Source organism: Sciurus carolinensis, chromosome 16, assembly GCF_902686445.1.
Source record: "Sciurus carolinensis chromosome 16, mSciCar1.2, whole genome shotgun sequence".
NCBI lineage: Eukaryota > Metazoa > Chordata > Mammalia > Rodentia > Sciuridae > Sciurus > Sciurus carolinensis.
The window spans coordinates 25,721,391-25,739,708 of record NC_062228.1 but is presented as its reverse complement, the minus strand read 5'-3'; the positions used below and the strand labels follow the sequence as shown (position 1 = coordinate 25,739,708).

The 18,318-nt window shown below is 52.4% G+C and overlaps 1 protein-coding gene across 10 annotated transcripts; it reads right to left on the bottom strand.

The window, feature by feature from the left end:
* Positions 1–4,262: 4,262 nt before the first annotated feature.
* Positions 4,263–18,102, bottom strand: Slc38a7 (solute carrier family 38 member 7). Of its 10 annotated transcripts, none has more exons than XM_047529842.1 (13): positions 17,964–18,102; positions 17,464–17,644; positions 17,259–17,369; positions 13,976–14,369; positions 12,744–12,942; positions 12,390–12,534; positions 11,398–11,496; positions 10,765–10,822; positions 10,443–10,557; positions 8,771–8,918; positions 8,078–8,277; positions 7,238–7,292; positions 4,263–6,216 (listed from the first exon to the last, which is right to left on the bottom strand). In XM_047529842.1, exons 4-13 carry the CDS (start codon positions 14,243–14,245, stop codon positions 6,114–6,116), a joined length of 1,392 nt encoding a protein of 463 aa, XP_047385798.1. In that variant the 5' UTR covers positions 14,246–14,369; positions 17,259–17,369; positions 17,464–17,644; positions 17,964–18,102; the 3' UTR covers positions 4,263–6,113. The 10 variants fall into 10 exon arrangements, with proteins under 10 accessions (XP_047385798.1, XP_047385799.1, XP_047385800.1 ...); XM_047529843.1 differs by having other exon boundaries at positions 17,968–18,093; XM_047529844.1 differs by lacking the exon at positions 17,464–17,644 and having other exon boundaries at positions 17,968–17,985.
* Between the last annotated feature and the right edge of the window lie 216 nt (positions 18,103–18,318).

The window sequence follows — 18,318 nt, the reverse complement described above, 5'->3', positions numbered from 1 at the left end:
AGCCCCAGGGAGGATGTTGGACTGCCAGGGGGCACTGGTATAGACTAGAATTGGCTAATTTGGTTAAAGGTTAATTTCAGGTTTCCAAAACCCAGGTATTTCTAGGAGCCAGGAAGGGCACATACATGAAAAAAGCTTCCGGGTCGGAACTGTAGTGAACTGGAGAGCAGGTACATCCAATTTTAGGCAGTGGTTTCTAAGCAGGAACGTTGAACAGTGTTGCTGGGTATTCAGATTTCTCCGTGAAGCTAAATACCCAGATCTCTCTGTAATGGCTTTTTAAAAATTTTATTTTATTTTATTTTGTTCTTGGCAAAGGAAATTGAACCCAGGGTTGCTTTACCACTAAACTACATCCCCAGCCCTTTTTATTATTATTATTTTTTTATTTTGAGACAGAATCTCACTAAGTTGCTGAGCTGACCTCAAACTTGTGATCCTCCTGTCTCAGCCTCCCAAGTTACTGGAATTATGGGTGTGTGCCACCATGCCTGGCTGGCCGTCATACATTTAATTTTCGGTTGCTAGCTCTTAATTTGTTGTATCCTTAAAGTGTTCTTTCTTGTTTTATAATTGAAACACCTTTACTTTTCTGAGGTTTTCCTTTCTGTATGAACTCTGTCCCTCCAAGGTGCCTTTCTTTCAGCTTGCTACTTTGGTCTCATCTTGGAAACTCTATGTTTGTTCACCCACAGCTAAGAGTCTGATGGCTGGAAGTTGTTAGCTGCAGTTCAGTAGTCAGCTGAGACCATCACTATAGGGTGTCAGGGAGGACCTAGCATTTGCATTGGGGTATCCAGAGGTCTTTTCTCTGGGGTTATTTAACTTCTCCAGAGATGGAGGATCCTATCCTTATCTATACTCCTGGTTGCCAGTCTTTCCAAGCAGGCAGAGGAGAAAGGTGAGGTCCCTGTAGCTCAGGCTGTAGAATTCCACATCATGCTCCTGTTTTTGGCCCCCCACCTCTCCCCTGACCTCTACTGAGCCTCAAGTTCCTGAGTCAGGAGCTACCCTGCCTAGTTGCTGCAGGGAATACACACTTTTTGGAATATGCCTGGAGTTGGGGAAGGAAGGGGATTTAGAAACTGGGTGGACTCTCAGAAGCAGGTCCTGAGATAAGGATTCTTGTAAAACTGACCTATTGATGGAGTTGGGAAAGCAGGATGGGGCAGGCAAAGAAAGTTCAGTAGCAGAGTTGCCTAAGCTGGAGGCTGGCTTCAGCCTGACCCCGAGAGTACTCGGGGGCACTGAGGTTTAGTTTCACTTAGAGGCCATTGCTGGGGTGACAGCCTGATGTCCGCCTCCGTCATCAGTGCCGGTGCCAGTGCCAGCTGAGGTGTGTATTCTCTTGAGAAGACACTGTTTTAACAATTCTTTTATAAACATGACCTTCAGTCATAGAGCACTTTATATTACATTCAAGTGCTTTCTTTGTGTTGGTTTCCATTTTCTCTTAATAAGGTCAGTGATTATCACTCATTTATATATGTATGTGTGTGTGTATTTTTCTTTTTCTTTTCTTTTCTTTTAATTTATTTATTTTATTTATTTTTGGCACCAGGAATTGAACCCAGGAGCACTTAGCCACTGAACCACATCCAGCCCTTTTAAAATTTTTTTATTTTGAGATAGGGTCTCCCTAAGTTGCCAAGGCTGACCTTGAACTACTGACCCTCTTGCCACAGCCTCCAGAGCTGCTGGAACTACAGGCCTGGCTGCGACCTTCCTCCAAGGCTTTCATTCAGGAGAGGGCAACTTAACTGAAAAGAGGGCAATGCTGGGCTCTGAGCCAAACTGACAGCCACTGGGTACTTGGGTGAATCAGTCTGGTGATCTACCCAAAGAGGGTGTGGGTGGGACTTCAACACTGTTCACTCCAGGGATCAACCTCCTGATCTAAAACTTAACCACCCACCTGCTAAGCCTCACCCTTGCTGTCCATGTGCCTGACCAGGATCACTGGCATTACACATAAATGCTTATTGTGTTAAGCCACTGGGATTCTAGGGGTTATCTGTTTTTAAGCAGCATCTTTTAACTAATGCATCAATTTTGGGGGCAGGTGCTGGGGATTGAGCTGAGGGGCACTTTACCACTGAGCTACACTCCCAGCCCTTTTTCTTTTGAGATAGTGTCTTGCTGAGTTGCTGAGATTGGCCTCGAACTTGGGATCCCTTGGCCTCGGTCTCCCAAGTTGCTGGGATTACAGGTGTGCATCACTGCACCCAGCCTGAATATCATATCATACCAAGGAATTATTACCAAATCTTGGTTTGTAATATCTATATCTATACCTAACCCATGTACCTACACAATTAGTATCTGATTATTTGATTGGTCTGATTTCTGTACCATGCTGGAGGCCATGATTTAGAGGTGGCCCTGCCCTAGTATAAAGTTTATCACTCAGATATACCAGGCAGTAGCCAAGTCACCAGGAGCCCTAATGACTCAGTTGCTTGGAGTCTCTAAGCTACAGGGTCCCCTCCTCCATAAGCAGAAATTATGCAAAGGCGACCTCTATTGACCAAAGGAAGAAACTGCAGTTGGTGCACTCCAAGTAGAATAAGACATCCAACAAAGTTCCTGCCATCTGCCGGGCTCTCCACCATGTATATTATGCCCTGGGTTTGCAATATCTACCTCCACAAAGTGGAAACCATCACTCCCACTTTAAAGGTGACTTAAATGATGTTCGGAGAGGTGAACCAACTCCCTGAGTGCTTACAGGGAGAGGCATCATTGGGATTCCACCCAGGTCTTCTTTTTTTTCCCACCCAAGTCTTCTGAGGCCAAGGACTTTGCTTTGTCGGTCAGGCTCTTGCTAATCAGAAGGCTGCTAGGAGCAACAGCCCTCACTGGGAGCGTTAGCCACAGGGACCTCAGGCTCTGCACCAGACCTACTGAATCAGAATTTGTAGTCTAAGGAGATTCCAGGCGATTTGTGCCTTATATACACATTAAAGTTTGAAAAGCACCCTGATCCCCCAGGAAGTCAGGGAAGCCCCAGCATGTGTCCTCTTGAAAAGAGTTTTCACATTTCTTTTAAATGTATCCTACAGTTACAAAGTACTTCTATTATGTTTCGAGAACTTTCTCCACACTAGCTCACTTTTCCCCTATGAGGTAAATAAGGCCATCAGGCATTCCCACTTTAGAGAGAAACAGGCCTGGAGGTGAAGTGCACCCCACTACTCCATGTGGATTGGCTGGGAGAAGAGTCAAGGCTTCTGAGATCTGATATTGGGGTTTGTAGCATAAGGTCAGTAGGCTCCTGGGCTTGCCTTCTGGGTTCAGAGATCATGGAGTTAGCTGAGAGAGCTAAGTTGCTGAGACTGGTCCTGAGTTGCTGGGATTACAGGCATGTGCTACCACGCCTGACTCCTCAGCCCTTTTTTAAAAATTTTGCCAGGTGCCATGGTGCGCACCTGTAATCCCAGCATCTTGGGAGACTGAGGCAGGAGGATTGGGAGTTCAAAGCCAGACTCAGCAACTTAGCAAGGCCTTAAGCAACTCAGTGAGACCCTGTCTCAAAATAAAATATGAAAAGGGCTTGGGATGTGGCTCAGTGGTTAAGCACCCCCGAATTCAATCCCTGGTTAAAAGAAAAAGAAAAATTTTGATGGCTGGGTTGTGGCTCAGTTGTAGCTGTGGCACTTACCTAGCATGTGTGAGGCACTGGGTTTGATTCTCAGCACCACAAATAAATAAAATAAAGGAATTTTGTCTACCTACAACTAAAAATATATGTATTTTTTAAAAAAAGAAAAATTTTGAGACAGGGTCTTGCTAAGTTGCTGAAGGTCTCACTGAGTTGCTGAGGCTGGCCTCAAATTTATGACTGTCCTGTGTCAGCCTCCCACGTTACTGGGATTACAAGTGTGCCTCTCCCTGCCCAGCAAAATGGGCACGTCTTGAGCACCTGCAAAAAGAGGTGGGGCCTAGGTGGAGGAGTAATCCTAGGTGTGCCCTTTAAGGGGATATTGAGGCCCAGGCCCCTTTTTGCTTTCCAGCTGCCATGAAATGAACAGGCCTCCTCTGCTTTGTACTGTGGCACCACAGGTCCGAAGCACAAGGCCAGGTGACCATGGGTGAAACTTCTGAAACTTCAAGCTACAATATATCTTCCTTCCTTTTAAAATTACCTTGGAAGAAAAGGGAGGGTCTGGGACAGATGGAGAAGTGCCATCCAAACCTCTCACTCCAGCCCCTCTCCCTCCCTCCATGGGCCCAGGAACAGACACGGGACGAGGCTCAGCAGCACAAGCTCCCTTTATTAACCACCCTCCCTCTCTGAGTGTGCAGAGTACAACAGGAACAGCGGAAGGCCCTGACAGGGAGGGAGGGAAGGCTCCTGAGGTTAGGCCCAGAGGCCAGATCCAGCTCTTCCTCCTGGCTGGCCATGCCTGTGCAGTGCCCCCGCCTTGCTCCCCCCAACCCCAAAATGCAGCACTGGGAGGCACCGCAGCCCTGCCAGCAGGCTGTCCCCCAAGCCTTGCCGGGGCTTGTCACTGTGCACGAGGCTGAGAGCGAGCAGCAGAAGGGGCTGGTCCTGGGGGACAGGGAAACGGGCCTCACCAGGGGAAGTGAGGAAAGGCAGCTTGTCCAGCTCCGGGTTGGGCAGAAGGCCTCCAGCCACCCTGTGCTGCTTAGATTGGATGCTCAGAGTGGCAGCTGCGGGGTGGGCCCCTCTCCCACTTCAGAGATTTTAGACAGGAGAGGTCAAGGAAATACTGGGGTTCCTGGAAGAGGAAGCCCAATTCTGTACCTGGGAGTTTGATCCAAGGGGGCGAGGGCAGGTGAGGGGCCGGCCAAGGTGGTCAAAATGGGAATATGGAGGGGAGGATCATGTGGCCCTCTCCCTGTCAGGGGTGACCATGCAGGCGTGACGTTGATGTGATGGACAGGCTGCCGACGCCAGGCCTGGAGGATGTGTGGAGTTGAGGAAGCTGATGAGAGGGCTTGGCACCCGTGCCCCACAACAGAACAGAACAAAACACGCACACGAATGGAGCTACACAGAGAAAGGGCAGGGGGAAGAAGCAACCCGAGATCCACAAGGGAAGGGAAACTTCCAGGCTTGCCAATGGCAACCCAGCTGTCCTCTCTGGGTTGTCAGGCTAGGGTTGGCTGGAGAGGGGGCGGAGCAGTGGCAGGGAGGAGAGGAGCGATCCCTGAAAAAGAAGTCAGAGCGAAGTTCACCTGGATCTTGGCCAGCCCAGCCTGCACGGAGGGTCTGGAAGGTTCCCAGCCTTCTCCCTCACCCACCCTTGAGTTTCTGCAAAAAGTGGCCCATCTGCAATCCAAGAGAAGCCGCAGACCCTGCCCTCTGTCCATGGGGAAAGCTAACGGAGGAGTACTCAGCACCATGGCGTGGGTGGCCCCCGGCTTCAGAGCCAGGCAGGCGCCATTTGTAAACATTAGACTTGGTGATACTTGGGAATGGAGGGAGAGACGGGTGCTCAACCTGGACCCTTAGGTTTGGAGAGTCAGTGTGGGGCCCCTAAATAATTGGGAAATGTCAATTAGTCATGGGAAAAAGGCCATCGGGCTCACCGGGGGTCCAGGAAGGAGTGGATATGCCTGAATCTACCTATTTCTTCACGTTTGTATGACTTTAGTTCTACCTTTGGAAACTGCCAGATCCTAGAAGAAGCCAATACTGGCCACGGCTGCTGATGGACTGGAGCAAGCACTGAGTCCTAGGGTGTTAAGCACAACCCCCACCGAGGACAGGTTGCTCTGTGGAGGACACTGGCCCTTTTAATATGGTCTTTCTCTGGAGGGAAACCAGACTGGCTCTTCTAGTACCTACTGATCCTCTTTACCCATAGGGGTTCCAGGCATGAAGTTGAGAGTTGGGAGAAAGAAGTTCCTTTGTGACATGAGACCTGCTGCCACCCACAGCACTGCCATGGCTGGAGAGCAGGGAGGGAGCAAGACTTGAACTGTCCACAGGTGTGGGGCCTGATTCTGCCCCAGAACCATCCCTGGAGAAGGATGTCTGATGTCATCCCATCAGCTGGAATGATACTGGACTTGGGTGACCCCATAGCTCTAAGATTCTTGGGTCCAATGGTCAAGGCCATGGACTTGGCCTTGGGAGGCAGTGGTTATGCCAAGAGATCCACAAAGATGGCGTTGGCTGTGGTCTGGCCAAAGATGAAGGCTCCCAGGGTGACCAAGAGGACTCCGTAACTGACCAATGCCCACCAGCTGTAGGACAGAAGATGAAAAGGAAGAGCCAGTCATCCTGTTCATGACTCTGCAGACTTACATATATATGGAAGTTAAGTACCGTAATTACTTATTCCACTTCTGACTTCTCAAGGACTTTTCCATTAAAAGGTATGTGTGGAGGGCCAGGCATATTACCTTTAGTCCACAGATAAAGAGACCAACACCTAACGGGATGAACCGACTGATCACTGGATGCTAAGGGCAGGACCAGGATTAGAGTACAGGCCTCCTGATGGGAAGATGTTCAGGAAAATGCCAGCCACACAGAATGCGATCCATTTCATCAAAAAAAGAATCAAGCTGGCCTGTAATCCCAGTGCCTTTGGAGGCTGAGGCAGGAGGATTGCAAGTTCAAAGCCAGCCTCAGCAAATTAGCGAGACCCTGTCTCAAAAATTAAAAAAGGACTGGGGATGCAGACATCTGCAAATAGATGTATAAAATCAGAACAGGGTTATTACTTGGTACAGAGAAAAGGATGATTTTTATTTTCTTCTTTAGACCTGTGTGTGTTTTTAGAGTTTTCTATAATTACCTTCCTTCTTCCTTTGTAGTGCTGGAGATTGAACTCAGGGTTTCACACATGCTGGACAAGTGCACCACCTCTAAGTTCTCTGAGCTACCTCTCTAGCCCTTTTTAAAACTTTTTTTTTTTTTTTTTTTTTTTTGCAGTACTGGGGACCGAACTCGATCGAACCCAGGGCCTTGTGCTTACAAGGCAAGCACTCTACCGACTGAGCTATCTCCCAGCCCCTAAGGTAAAACTTTTATTTTGAGACAGGATCTTGATAAGCTGCCCAGACTGGCCTTGAACTTGCAATCCTCTTGCCTCAGCTTCCAGAGTAGCTGGGATTATAGGTGGGCACCTCCAGGCCCAGCTTAAAAAGCCCGTGATTTTAATAGCATGCAAGACTTTCTTGTCTCCTACCTTCTTTAAGGTGTCCTCCCAGTCTCTCCCTCCCCACCTCCCCAGAGGACCCGGGGCAGGCCCTGCTTTACCTGGCTGGTTTGACCTCCTCCATCTCAGAGAGTTTGGCTTGAATGAGGCACAACCCTGGAGGAGAAGAGGTGGCTCAGAGTTGGGGAGCAGAGGCTCCCACCCTCAGCCCAGACCCCTCTTACCAAGAGGGTGGCAGAGAAAGTCGTGTTTCCTGTCCCGGAAATTTTCCCTCTGTCCCCACTTAACACCCAGCTAGAGCCTGGCCTGCTTTCTAAGGACAGGCCAACATCTTGGCCCCCTTGGATGGCTCACAAGACTCAGTTAAAGGGACAGCACTGAATGGTGACTCGGTGGGGCTCACACCCCAGGGCTCCCCACCCAGTCACTCCTGAGCAGAGGCAGCTCCCTTGCTCCGTGTGAAGTGGGACGGCCTTTCAAGGAGGCCGCCTGGGTAGGGACCTGCCAAAGACCCGAGTCTACATCTCGGGTTTCCCGACTTCTACATCCCGGCTCCAACAGCAGGCCCCTTTCACCTCTGGGCTGTACTGAGCAGAACCGGCCAGACGGATCCCCAGTAGGGAAGAGCACCTTCTGAATGGAGGGTAAAAGTACAGGCTCTGGCCCCAGATTGACTTGGGTCTGAAAAGACCCGTTACTTGTTAGTTGAGATGGTCGACCTCTCTCTGGGCTAGTTTGTACACTCTCTGAACTTCACATTTTCTCATCAATAAAAGGGAGATCATAACCTTCTCTCCAGGATTTAACGCTCTGAAGGGGTCAGCATGCAGCTGAGGGGGGTGAGCAGTAAATGCTGGGGTCACCCTCCGCGGCAGGTTTTGAGCCAGTGGGGAGCTGAGATCGGGGAGTCCTGGGAAGACAGGGGTGCCGGGGGCGCACACCTGGGAAGACGAAGATGAAGCAGGCGGCCAGGCCCCCGATGACTGAGATGACCTTGCCGATGTCGGGGATGAAGAGCGCCAGCAGCAGGGTGAGCAGGAACCACACCAGCGTCTGCAGCACCCGCCGCCGCCGCTCCCGCCCCACGTCCTCCTCCACAGGCGTCCCCTGGTAGCGCAGCCACAGGCCCTCGACCACTGCCCTGTCCACGTGAGGAGGGATTCAGGGGCACCCCTGCTCAAGACGCCCCATCTCTGGCTCACAGGAGCCAGACCCCAAACTGGGAAGACTGTGGGTGAGGCCCTGATCCCTGAGCCTAACGTGGGCCTACCCACGCCATCCTGGGTCACCCTGGTGCTGGACGAGATGGAGACTGGGAAGGGCTTAGGGCTCTGCTGCATCGAGTGGACGCTGACACTGTTATTCTCTTTAAAAGGAATACTTTAGGATCTTCAAAAGGCTGGGGGTCCACGGGACAGGTCAGGAAAAGGATCAGGTCTAGTGGTGCTTGCAGGACTCGGAATGTTCTGGTGACCCTAGGACAAAGCGTACCCCCGAGCCCCAGCTTGGAGTACTTGGGGACTATCCTAGATATGGATTCTTTTCTAGGGGCTGCAGTTTCTCCTCCCACAGAATGGGTTCCACACAAGCCCAAGGGCTTCAGGGGACCTGCCCGGGGAGGGGAGGGGGCTCACCGCCCGCAGAAGTGCAGGATGGGGTAGGAGGTAAGCACACTCAGGATGATGAAGGCTCGGGCAACAGCCACAGCCATGTCCTCCGAGGGGTAGGACAGGAGCACGTCGGGGTCCACAGCAGCTCCGAAGGTCAGGAAGCCACAGATGCCTGTATGCAGGGACAAGGAGGCTAGGTTGGGGCCACCTGGGAGGGCAGTGGGGTGGACTGTCCACTCCTGCTGAATGCAGTACCAGCCAGGGAGGGTGCTGGGGCAGCTCTGAAGCCTCAGCCTGAGTCCCGGGGGAGCGGAGCCGAGAGCACGGTCTCTTCCCGCCTTCTCAGATCCTCTGCTGGAAGCCCTCTAGCCCCCCACGCTGCCACTTTTCTGGACTTGCCCGGCACATTCCTGTCTCAGAACTTCTGCACCAACTGTCTGCTCTGGTCACTCTTCACACTGCCACCTCGCCCTGCAGGTCTGTCGAGACGTCCCCTCCTGAACCAATGCTGCCCTGCGCACCCACAGTCACCACCCGGCACCTGGCTCTCACTCAGTTCCATTCTCTCACATCGCTTGACTCCCTGAACTGTCGTTTTTGGGGGGATGGGGCACTGGTGGTTGAACCCAGGGGTGCTTTACCACAGACCCACATCCCCAGCCCTTTTTAATATATTTTTTAGCGACAGGGTCTCGCTAAGTTGCTTAGGGCCTCTAAGCTGCTGAGACTGGCTTGAACTCGCGATCCTCCTGCCTCAGACTCCCGAGCTGCTGGGATCAGAGGCATGTGCCACCACTGCTGGCTCCTCTGAGTTGTCTTTACAACGCGTGTACACTCCGTCCCCCCAGGCAGAACGCGAGTCCCAAGAGAACGAGACTTGGCCTGTTAGCCTGTGGGCTCCTGGCTGACTTCAGAGGCTGGAACAGAGCTGACCCAGGAAGCTGTGTGTCCCCTCCCCTCCAAGGGAGGGTGGCAGGGCTCCCAGGGCTCCCAGTCCTGATTCTTATCCAACCCACCCAGACGTAGCCGGAGCCTTCTTCCCTCCAGCCACGCCCCTGCATGAAACGCTTCCTCCCTGCCTCCCAGAAGCACGTGCACCGACCCGGTTTCCTGCCTGGCCTCCCTGCCACCTGCCCTGACTCCTGTACTCCAGCTACACAGCCCCAGCCCCATTCTGTCCCTGCCTCAGAGACCTGCCATTCCGCAGCACCTCTGTCTGGAAGGCTCCTCTCTGGCTCTTCATGCTCTGACTGCCTTGTCATTTGGCTCTCCCCACATGTCACCTCCTCAGAGAGAAGCCTTCTGTGAAAGCTACACCCACATGGTCCCCTGCACTCCATCTTGGTTCCACTGTCACGATGGCACTTGCCACTTCTGGAATTTCTTACTGATTCCTTATTCATTCTCGCACAATGACACTGTCCACCTTGCAGGGGCGGGACCAGGTCTACCTCTCTCCATCTGTCCCCATGCTGAGAACAGCTCCTGGCACTTACTGGGCACTGACTTGGAACTGATGAATGGATGGATGAACACGCCCCTCTCATCTCGGCAGCCCAAGTACAAGCCAATGTCTACACAGTGCTTGTTGTGCTGGAAATGCAAGCTGTCCTCAGGAGAGCTGGGCCAGGGGATGTGGGGACTGGAGGGGAGCATGGGAGCACTTAAAGCCTGGCCCTTGGAGGGGTGCACTCACCTGTGCCCATGTAGACAGCCAGGGCTATGACCATGGCGGCTGTCACAACCCCACCCCAGGTCTTCACCTCGGGCTGCCGCATGCTGTTGAAGACGGGCACACTGCTCACGTGGCACTGTCCGGGTGAAGGGCATGGTCACAGTGGGGAAAAGACCACACCCCCGGTTTCTAGAGGAATGTACCTTGGGGACAAAGGACCCCACGACCAGGGGCAAGTCCTGGGGCTCCCGCTTTATCCTTCCTCCCAGGATTCCCCCATTCTGCTCGTAACATGGGCTACATCCCAGGTAGTAGGGGACAGCAGGGACCTTGTAGCTGGCACCTGAAATCCAAAGCAGATGGTGGGCATGGCATTGAACACGGCCATCCAGGAAGCCGGCCTGTGGACAAACAGAGCGCGCAGCGGCTCGTGAACCTCTCAGGGTTGTCACCGGGCCCACAGCACCGCCCTCCTCACTTGTCCCCAGGCCTCTGGCAACCAGCACTGCACACACCTAAGGACAGGCATCGCATTGCCCAGGTCAGTAAACTGCGGCTCTGAGAGGCCTTCCTGGACCAACATCAGAATTCCTGGCCCCTGGACTGGGGCTCTGCTTTTCTGGTGTGTTCTTTTTACTTTTTCCCCTTTAAAAAGGGAATTTTGGGGAAAAAAAAAAAATGACAGAGCAGATTCATCCTCATCTAGATGAAAAGCAGAGGCGGGAACACGTGCAAGTCCACCTGGCAGTGGCCACGACCTGGGGCCTGGTCGAGCATTAGCTCCTCTGTTGGTTGTTGGTGGTGCCGTCTCCTCCTGCCTCTGGCTCACACTCTTCCCTCCAGTAAAGAGACCAGGTCCTCTTGCCTCCTTCCCACAGTGACTTGGGGGCAGCCCCACTGAGCTAAGAGGCTCCAGGAAGAGCCTCTGTGTGGCTTTTGGATGCCTGACCCAGCACCTCCAGGGGCCCTTACCCACCTGGTCAGGATGTCTCCTGGGGTCATCTCTTTATCTGGCCAGATGTACTTGATGATAATGATGGCAGTGACATACCAGGTGCCCACGACGCTCAGGAAGCTGCCAGGAAGGAGAGACTGATTTCTTCCTCCCCAGCCTCAGCTGCCCCCCGTTTGATTCCACTCCTGGTGGGTGGGGGTGGTCCACCCTCAGCTCTGAACACTGGGGGACTATGCCAAGCAAAGATGCGGGAAATGCCTGGGTAATGAGTTTCAGAGAGACCTGCCACAGCTGGGAGGGAGCTGGACAGCCAACAGGGACCTGGTCAGTATTTCTGGCCATTGGGAAATGCACTCATTCAGCTCCAAGGCTCAGAGATCACGGTGGAGAACAGGGCCCCGAGCACATCTGCAACTCCAATCCGAGCAGCCAGACTTGGCAAGGGGCCAGCAGGCTGTCCTCTGGGCCTGGCCTTGGAATTAGGAGATGCCAAAGGTAAAGGGTGAGTGTTCAAATACTGCAATGTTGACATTTAAGGGGATCATGGAGAGAGCTGAGTGTACCCCTTTTGTTTACAGACTGGAAAAAGGCCTTGACCCCACGGCTTGTCAGATACTGAGCAGGGCGGCCAGCCTCCTCTCTTCACACTGAGTCGTGTGGAAGATGCTGCCAGGCTGACAATCGAGAACGAATGAAATTCCACCCCGCAAGGGAGAGCCAGAGCCAGGCCAGCAGGCTGCCCTCACACTCCTGGCTGCCACCCGTCTTTAATAAGGACATTTGGAACTGAATCTCCCATCCAAGCAAAGGGCCACTGTCGCCCTTGATGGTGACAGGAAAAGAAGGTCCAAGGCCTGAAACCCTGCAAAGCTTGGTCTACTCTGCCTGGCCCACTTATGCTCCCTGAGAAGGTGAGCTGCCATGGAGGGAAGGAGCTTCCCGGTAGCCATGGGGTCCCCAGCGGCCCGTGAGCAGAGCTTCTGTTCTGCCCAGGCTGCGGCGGGGCTCCAAACCTGGCATATTTCTGGAAGCCAATCTCCCTGGGGATGGAGAGGGGCAGGATGAAGAGGAAGGCAGTGAGGCTGATGGTGAACTTGCGGTCTGTGTACCAGGGGCCACCGCCGGCCCCCTCGGGCTCCTTGGCCATCACAGCTATAACTGCACAGGGAGGAGAGAGGAAATGTCATGCCAGGCCACCAGAAGGTGGGGCCTTTCTGCTCTGCGGGGCCCCAGGACCTCCCTCTGATGGGCCCAGCAGCCTGGAAGGAGAATTTCTACATGAATGTTTTGACACCTTTTCCCTCCACCCAGGGGACTCCCAGGGTTGAGGGGGAGAGACGAGGTCGCTGCTTCAGGGAGAGCCTCACTCTTGTCCTGCTGATCTCCGATGATGATGAGGAAGGCGATGCAGGTGCCAAAGGTGTAGATGGCGATGGCCACCTCGCACAGCACGCCGGTCAGCTTGCCGCACACGGCCCACACCACCTCCTGGTAGGTCCTCTCGTTGCTGGCCTGGGAGCAGTAGGCCAGGATGACCAGGCCGCTGATGATGAACACCAGCATCCCCTGCAGGCAGGGGCACAACAGGGTGCTGGGGAACAGCCAGGCAGCCCAGGGCACCCCGAGCTCGCACAGCACTCACTGGGCCAAAGCCCAAGCAGGTCTGGCAAATGGGTCTCGGGCAGACTGCTAGAGGTTGCCAAGGTGAGATTTTTTTTTTTCTTTTAACAAAAAGTTTTGTGACAAATTTCAAATATACAAAAGTAGGCAGAATAGAATAATGGACCCTCATGTACCCATTACTTAGCTTCAAGAATAACCAAATCACAGTTAATCTTGTTACATTTTATTTCCCTTCCTACTCAGGATTACTTTGAAGCCAATACAAACTGTGTCATTTCATCAGTAAACATTTCAGCAGTACTAAAAGATAGGGTCCTATTTTATTTTATTTTTGTGGTACTAGAGTCTTGTGCATGCTAGGCAAGCACCCTACCACTGAGCTACATCCTCAGCCCTTTTTAATTTTTTTTTATTTTCTTTTTTTGGTACTGGGTATTGTACCCAGGGGTGCTTAACTACTGAGCCACATCCCCAGTCCTTTTTATTTTTTTATTTTGAGACAGGGTCTCATTAAGTTGCTGAGGCTGGCCTCAAACTTGCGATCCTCCTGCCTCAGCCTCCCATATTGCTGGGATTACAGGCATGTCCCACCACACACATAAAATGGCTAGCACATTTTATTTTATTCTGAGATGGGGTCTTGCTAAGTTGTCCAGGCTGACCTCAAGGTTTTGATCATCCTGCTTCAGCCTCCTGTGTTCTGCTAATGGCATCTTATTTTTTTTTTAAACATAATCAAAAAATTACAGCAACACCTAAAAAATTAAATATGGTGATGTTCAAATCTGATTGTTGGGAAGCCTTTTGCCATCTCATCTGGGCTGAGTAGAGTACTAGAATAGACTGGTAGTGTCTGTCACGTGTAAGGGAAGGAAGGATGGCAGTGTATCTCCTGCTGACCATCTCTGATCCCAAGTCTCCTCTGTGAAGCAAAGGGCCCACGGGCACCACGCCTCTGCCCAGCCAGTACACTCACCATCTGCAACGTGACCCCGGCCGCCACGCCCCCGGCAGTGCTGAAGGCCGCTGGGAAGTTGAGCAGCCCTGCGCCCAGGCAGGCATTGACAACGATGAAGACGGCGCCAAGCGTGGAAGTGGTGCCTCTGTCCAGACCTCCCGGGGAAGCCTCTCCCTCACTCTTGGGGGCCGTGTCCACACAGGGACTCTGCAGCAGACGGGCCCGCTCCCCAGCATCTGTGCTTGAGCCCCACTCGCTGTAGTCGCTGTTGATGCTGATGTGGGCCATGGCCCAGAGCCTTCTTTCTTCCTGCAAGGGCTGCAGAAGGTTCTGCCTCAGAGCCACATCCCTTGGGTAGCTGCAGGAACACCTGTCTGTTCAGAGCTGTTATCTTAGGAGGACTCTTGAGAACCTGGATGGGACAAAGACAGCTACTATTGTTATTGAGATGGGGAGGCTAACAGGTGAGAGAATATGGCTGGCATTCAAAGTGAGGAGTACTTCCCCTCAAAACATCACCATGGGCACCACAGTGTTGGATGGCAGGCACAGAAATGTCATGCAAGCCAGGTAGGGTGGTGCCTGCTTGTAATCCCAGCAACGTGTGAGGCTGAGACAGAAGGATTGCAAGTTCAAGACCAGCCGTGGCAATGTAGCAAGACCCTAAGCAACTCAGGGAGATCCTGTCTCAAAATAAAAAATAAAAAAGGCTGGGGATCTAGCTGAGTGGTAGGGCGCCAAGCAACCCTTGGTTAAATCATCAGTATGAAAAAAAAAGAAATGTCGAATGCAAATCTCACTTGTTTCATGCTTACACAGCAGTAGAGTAAAAAAGACTTAAACATAAGAGAGAGGAGTACAAGCATGTCAGCCCTAGGAAGAGGCCTCCATTGAGTAGGTGTGTAATGGATATTATCTTATCTCATTCAATCCCATGACAACCTCATGATCAAAAAATTCGGAGAGATCAAATCGCTGACCCAGGATCCTATCTGAGGAAGCTGTGGTGCAGGATCTGGATCCAAATATGTCTGGTTTTCTAGACTGTTTCTAGACTGCAGGGTCCTAAATGAGGCGCTCTCACCAAGGACTGCGGGTGTTTCAATGCACTACGTCCCAGTGAGCCTCACTGCAGCCCACAGCTTAAATCGTGTGTGGCTTTCAAGGCCCTTCAAAATTCAGGCCAATTCTCCCATAAGCCAAGCTCCTCACATCTGTTACATGTGTCCCCAGGAAAATAATTAGTAATCCTGTGCTTGGAAAGCTCCCAGCCCCTCTTTGCCAGCCACTCTCCCATGTCCCATGTCTTCCTCATCTCCTCAGATCACTGAGTCTTCTTGGAGCTATCCAAGGGCCCAGCACCACTCTAGCATTCTCCCGTGCAGCATTTCACGGCCCTGGGTGGGCTGCTTTCCTCGGATAGACTGCAAGGCTCAGGGGCTCAACGTGTGGCCTTCACTGCACTGTTGCCATTACTGCTGCAGCTATGGGATGCATAATCTCATTCAATTTCAATGTGGCGCTAAAAAGTAGACTAGATGTGACTGTCACTATTTGACCAAGAGGAAACCAAATCCCAGAGGCACTGAACACTTTCCCTTGGGTCACACAGTGGTCAGTGGTGGAGCTGGGATTCAAAAAGAGGACCATTTGGCCCTAGAGCTGCTGTCTGTTTGCATCTGCCTTTACATGTTCCTGTGGAGTCTGTGAATAACAGGAAGGGCTTCACGCTCAATACATGGTCATCGGGTGAGGGTGCATCTCAGAGGTACAGTGCATGCTTAGGGCATTGAGGGGTTCAATCTCCATCAATAATTCCTGACCCAAATCATGGCTTATCTTATGTTTGCAAATACCCCTTCCCATTTTGTCACCCCTACCACACCTAAGATTCTCAGCCCTAAGCAAGCAGAGCAAGTACTCATCATACTGGCTTGGTGCCTCTGGTCAGGTAGCAATGAGGTGCACGTGCTGGGACAACTACTGGGAGGAAGAGCAAGAGGAAGGTCAGGGGCTGGGCTGGGGAATGGAGCTCAGTGAGAGAAAAAAAAAAAGAAAAAGAAAGGGTAGGGCTGAGTGGGTAGTGAGGAGCCAGGAGCATCCTGTCATTTGGATGCTGCAAAATCTGCCAAAAGTTCCTTCTCCCATCCTTGCTGAGTCCTGATTCCAGGGTATTAATACAAAATATATTTTATTTTCTACCTACCCCACCTTGGTTTACCCTCCTCCCCAATCCTGGCCCTGTGCTGGGGAATGAACCTGGGAGCACTTTACTATTCAGCCACATCTCCAGACCTTTTTATTTTTATTTTTTTTTATTTTGAGACAGTCTCACTAAGTTGCCCAGGCTGGGATCAAATTTGCTGAGGTTGGTCCTGAACTTGTGATCCTCCTGCCTCAGCTTCCCAAATCACTGGAATTACAGGTGTGTGCTACTGTACTTAACTTACTCTTTTTTTTTTTTTTTTTGCATTGCTTTTATTTTTTATCTTATTTTATTTTGATTCATTGTACACAAGTGGGTTACATTTCTCTGTTTCTCTGGTTGTACTAACTTACTCTTTATAACTCATAGAGAAGAGAACTGACCAGATTCATCCATAATGACAACCTAACCACTGTCCATTGTAGGGCCATCCCCTCTGATACCATCAGCCCCCTCCCTGGTGGTCTAGAGTGGTTGATGAGGCCCCTTGAGATGCTTCTCAATTTCTCTTTCTCATGATGGACAAACAGCTGGGAACAGTTCCCTCATGAGAAGGAAAGTTCAGCTGCTCTCAGATGTCTGTCATCAAGCATGTAACCAAGGGACACAGTCCCAGAGGGAACATCCCTCTGCTAGTGCCAGGTTCAAAAAGATCTGTCTATGCCACAGGACTTCTTCCTCTTACGCAACCTGCCCCCAGTCACCAAATCAGCGAAAAATCAAAGCAGAGAGTAGTGACAGTAGCCTCTTGGGGCTCCCAGGCTTCCAGCATTGCTCCAGGGAGGTCCGAGACTGCCTCCCCACCCTGCTCACACCACGGACAAAGGTCTACTGGGTGACTGTTCCAAGTCACACAACTGTCACACAGTTCCATGGAGCTTCCTGACTCTCTAGACCACAGGTTTTTCTTTGGCACCGCCTGCCCCAGCCCTGAGCCATCCGCCCAGCCTCTCCTTCCACTGTACAGGAGCTCACCTGAGGTCCTCACGCAGACCAGATCAGAGGCTGAAAGGTCCCGCCCCTTGCAGACTCTGCATTCGTCAAAGATCTCTTATCCCCTCCCTCCAATTACTCAGCTCCATTGTTCTAACTCACCTGCTTGGCTCTGGTGGAAGAAGGGTGCTTTTTCTCCCCGAAGGGCTGGTATCGGATTCTCTTTACCTCCCTCTCCTGTCTCAAGTTCTTTCTCAAGACTTTACCTAAAATCTGCAGTCAAGAGAGAAGAGTGCAGGTTGTTTCTGGGCCGGCTTCAGCAGCAGGGGGCGGGGAGGGGGGCTGAGTCGCTCTGGCACTAACTCACAGAACAGAGTGCTGTATCAGACCGGGAAAAGGGCCCGCGGAGGGAAAGCGCCTAGGCTAAGGTCACGGTGGGTAGCTGGCGGAGTCAGAACTGGAAGCCCGATGTCCACATGCTCAGGTCAGAGATGAAGCCCCTGCAGTAGGCCCCTCAGCTCCCATCCCCTGTGGGTTCTCCGGCCAGCCTGGGGTGGGGCCCAGAAATACGAGCGTTGGGCTGCACGGGCAGGTGAGTCAGGGGCAGGGGGCGATGCCCAGGCCTAAGGCGAGACGGGTCAGCCATATGGGGTAACTGGGGAGGCGATCAGGGGACTCGATCCCGGCCTAGGACTAGGTGGAGTCCTCCCGGGCTAAGGCGCGCAGGGTGGCGCAACAAAAGGCGGGGTGGGCGAGGACCGGCTCCCGACCCTGCAGGAGACCAGAGCTCGGCCGCGGTGGGGGGGACTCAGGAGCCCGGGACCCTAACGCTTGCACCCTCCACCGCCTCCACCTCTTACCACCTACCTACCGAGCTTGGTTCCCGAGCCGGCGGGGGAGCCACGTGAGCACGGGTCATGTGACCACCCGGCTTGGGCGGGGCGCCGGACACCCTGGGAGTTGTAGTTTCCGGCAGATGTCAATCTCGGCCAACCCCAGGTCCGGGAGTCCCGGTCCGGTTCTGAGCCGCCTGGGGTCCCGCCACCCGTGTTTATCCCGTTATGTTTAGGTTTGGCCTCTGGCCGGGCCTAAGAGCATTAGGAGCTTTGGCATTTTTGTCAGTCCAAAGTTCCATGAGCCAAAACTGAACTGATTGACTCTATGCTTACAGGTCTCTGTTCCTACGTTCTTGCCTCGGGCCAGTGACCCCGGAGTTTCTTTG

Excerpts from the sequence above, each read along its gene's own strand:
- Slc38a7 (XM_047529842.1), bottom strand. The coding sequence starts at position 14,245 with ATGGCCCACATCAGCATCAACAGCGACTACAGCGAGTGGGGCTCAAGC. Across the intron at positions 12,535-12,743 it reads CGGAGATCAGCAGGACAAGA|TTATAGCTGTGATGGCCAAG; the intron begins GTGAGGCTCTCC and ends CTCCCTGTGCAG. Across the intron at positions 10,558-10,764 it reads CCATCTGCTTTGGATTTCAG|TGCCACGTGAGCAGTGTGCC; the intron begins GTGCCAGCTACA and ends TCACCCGGACAG.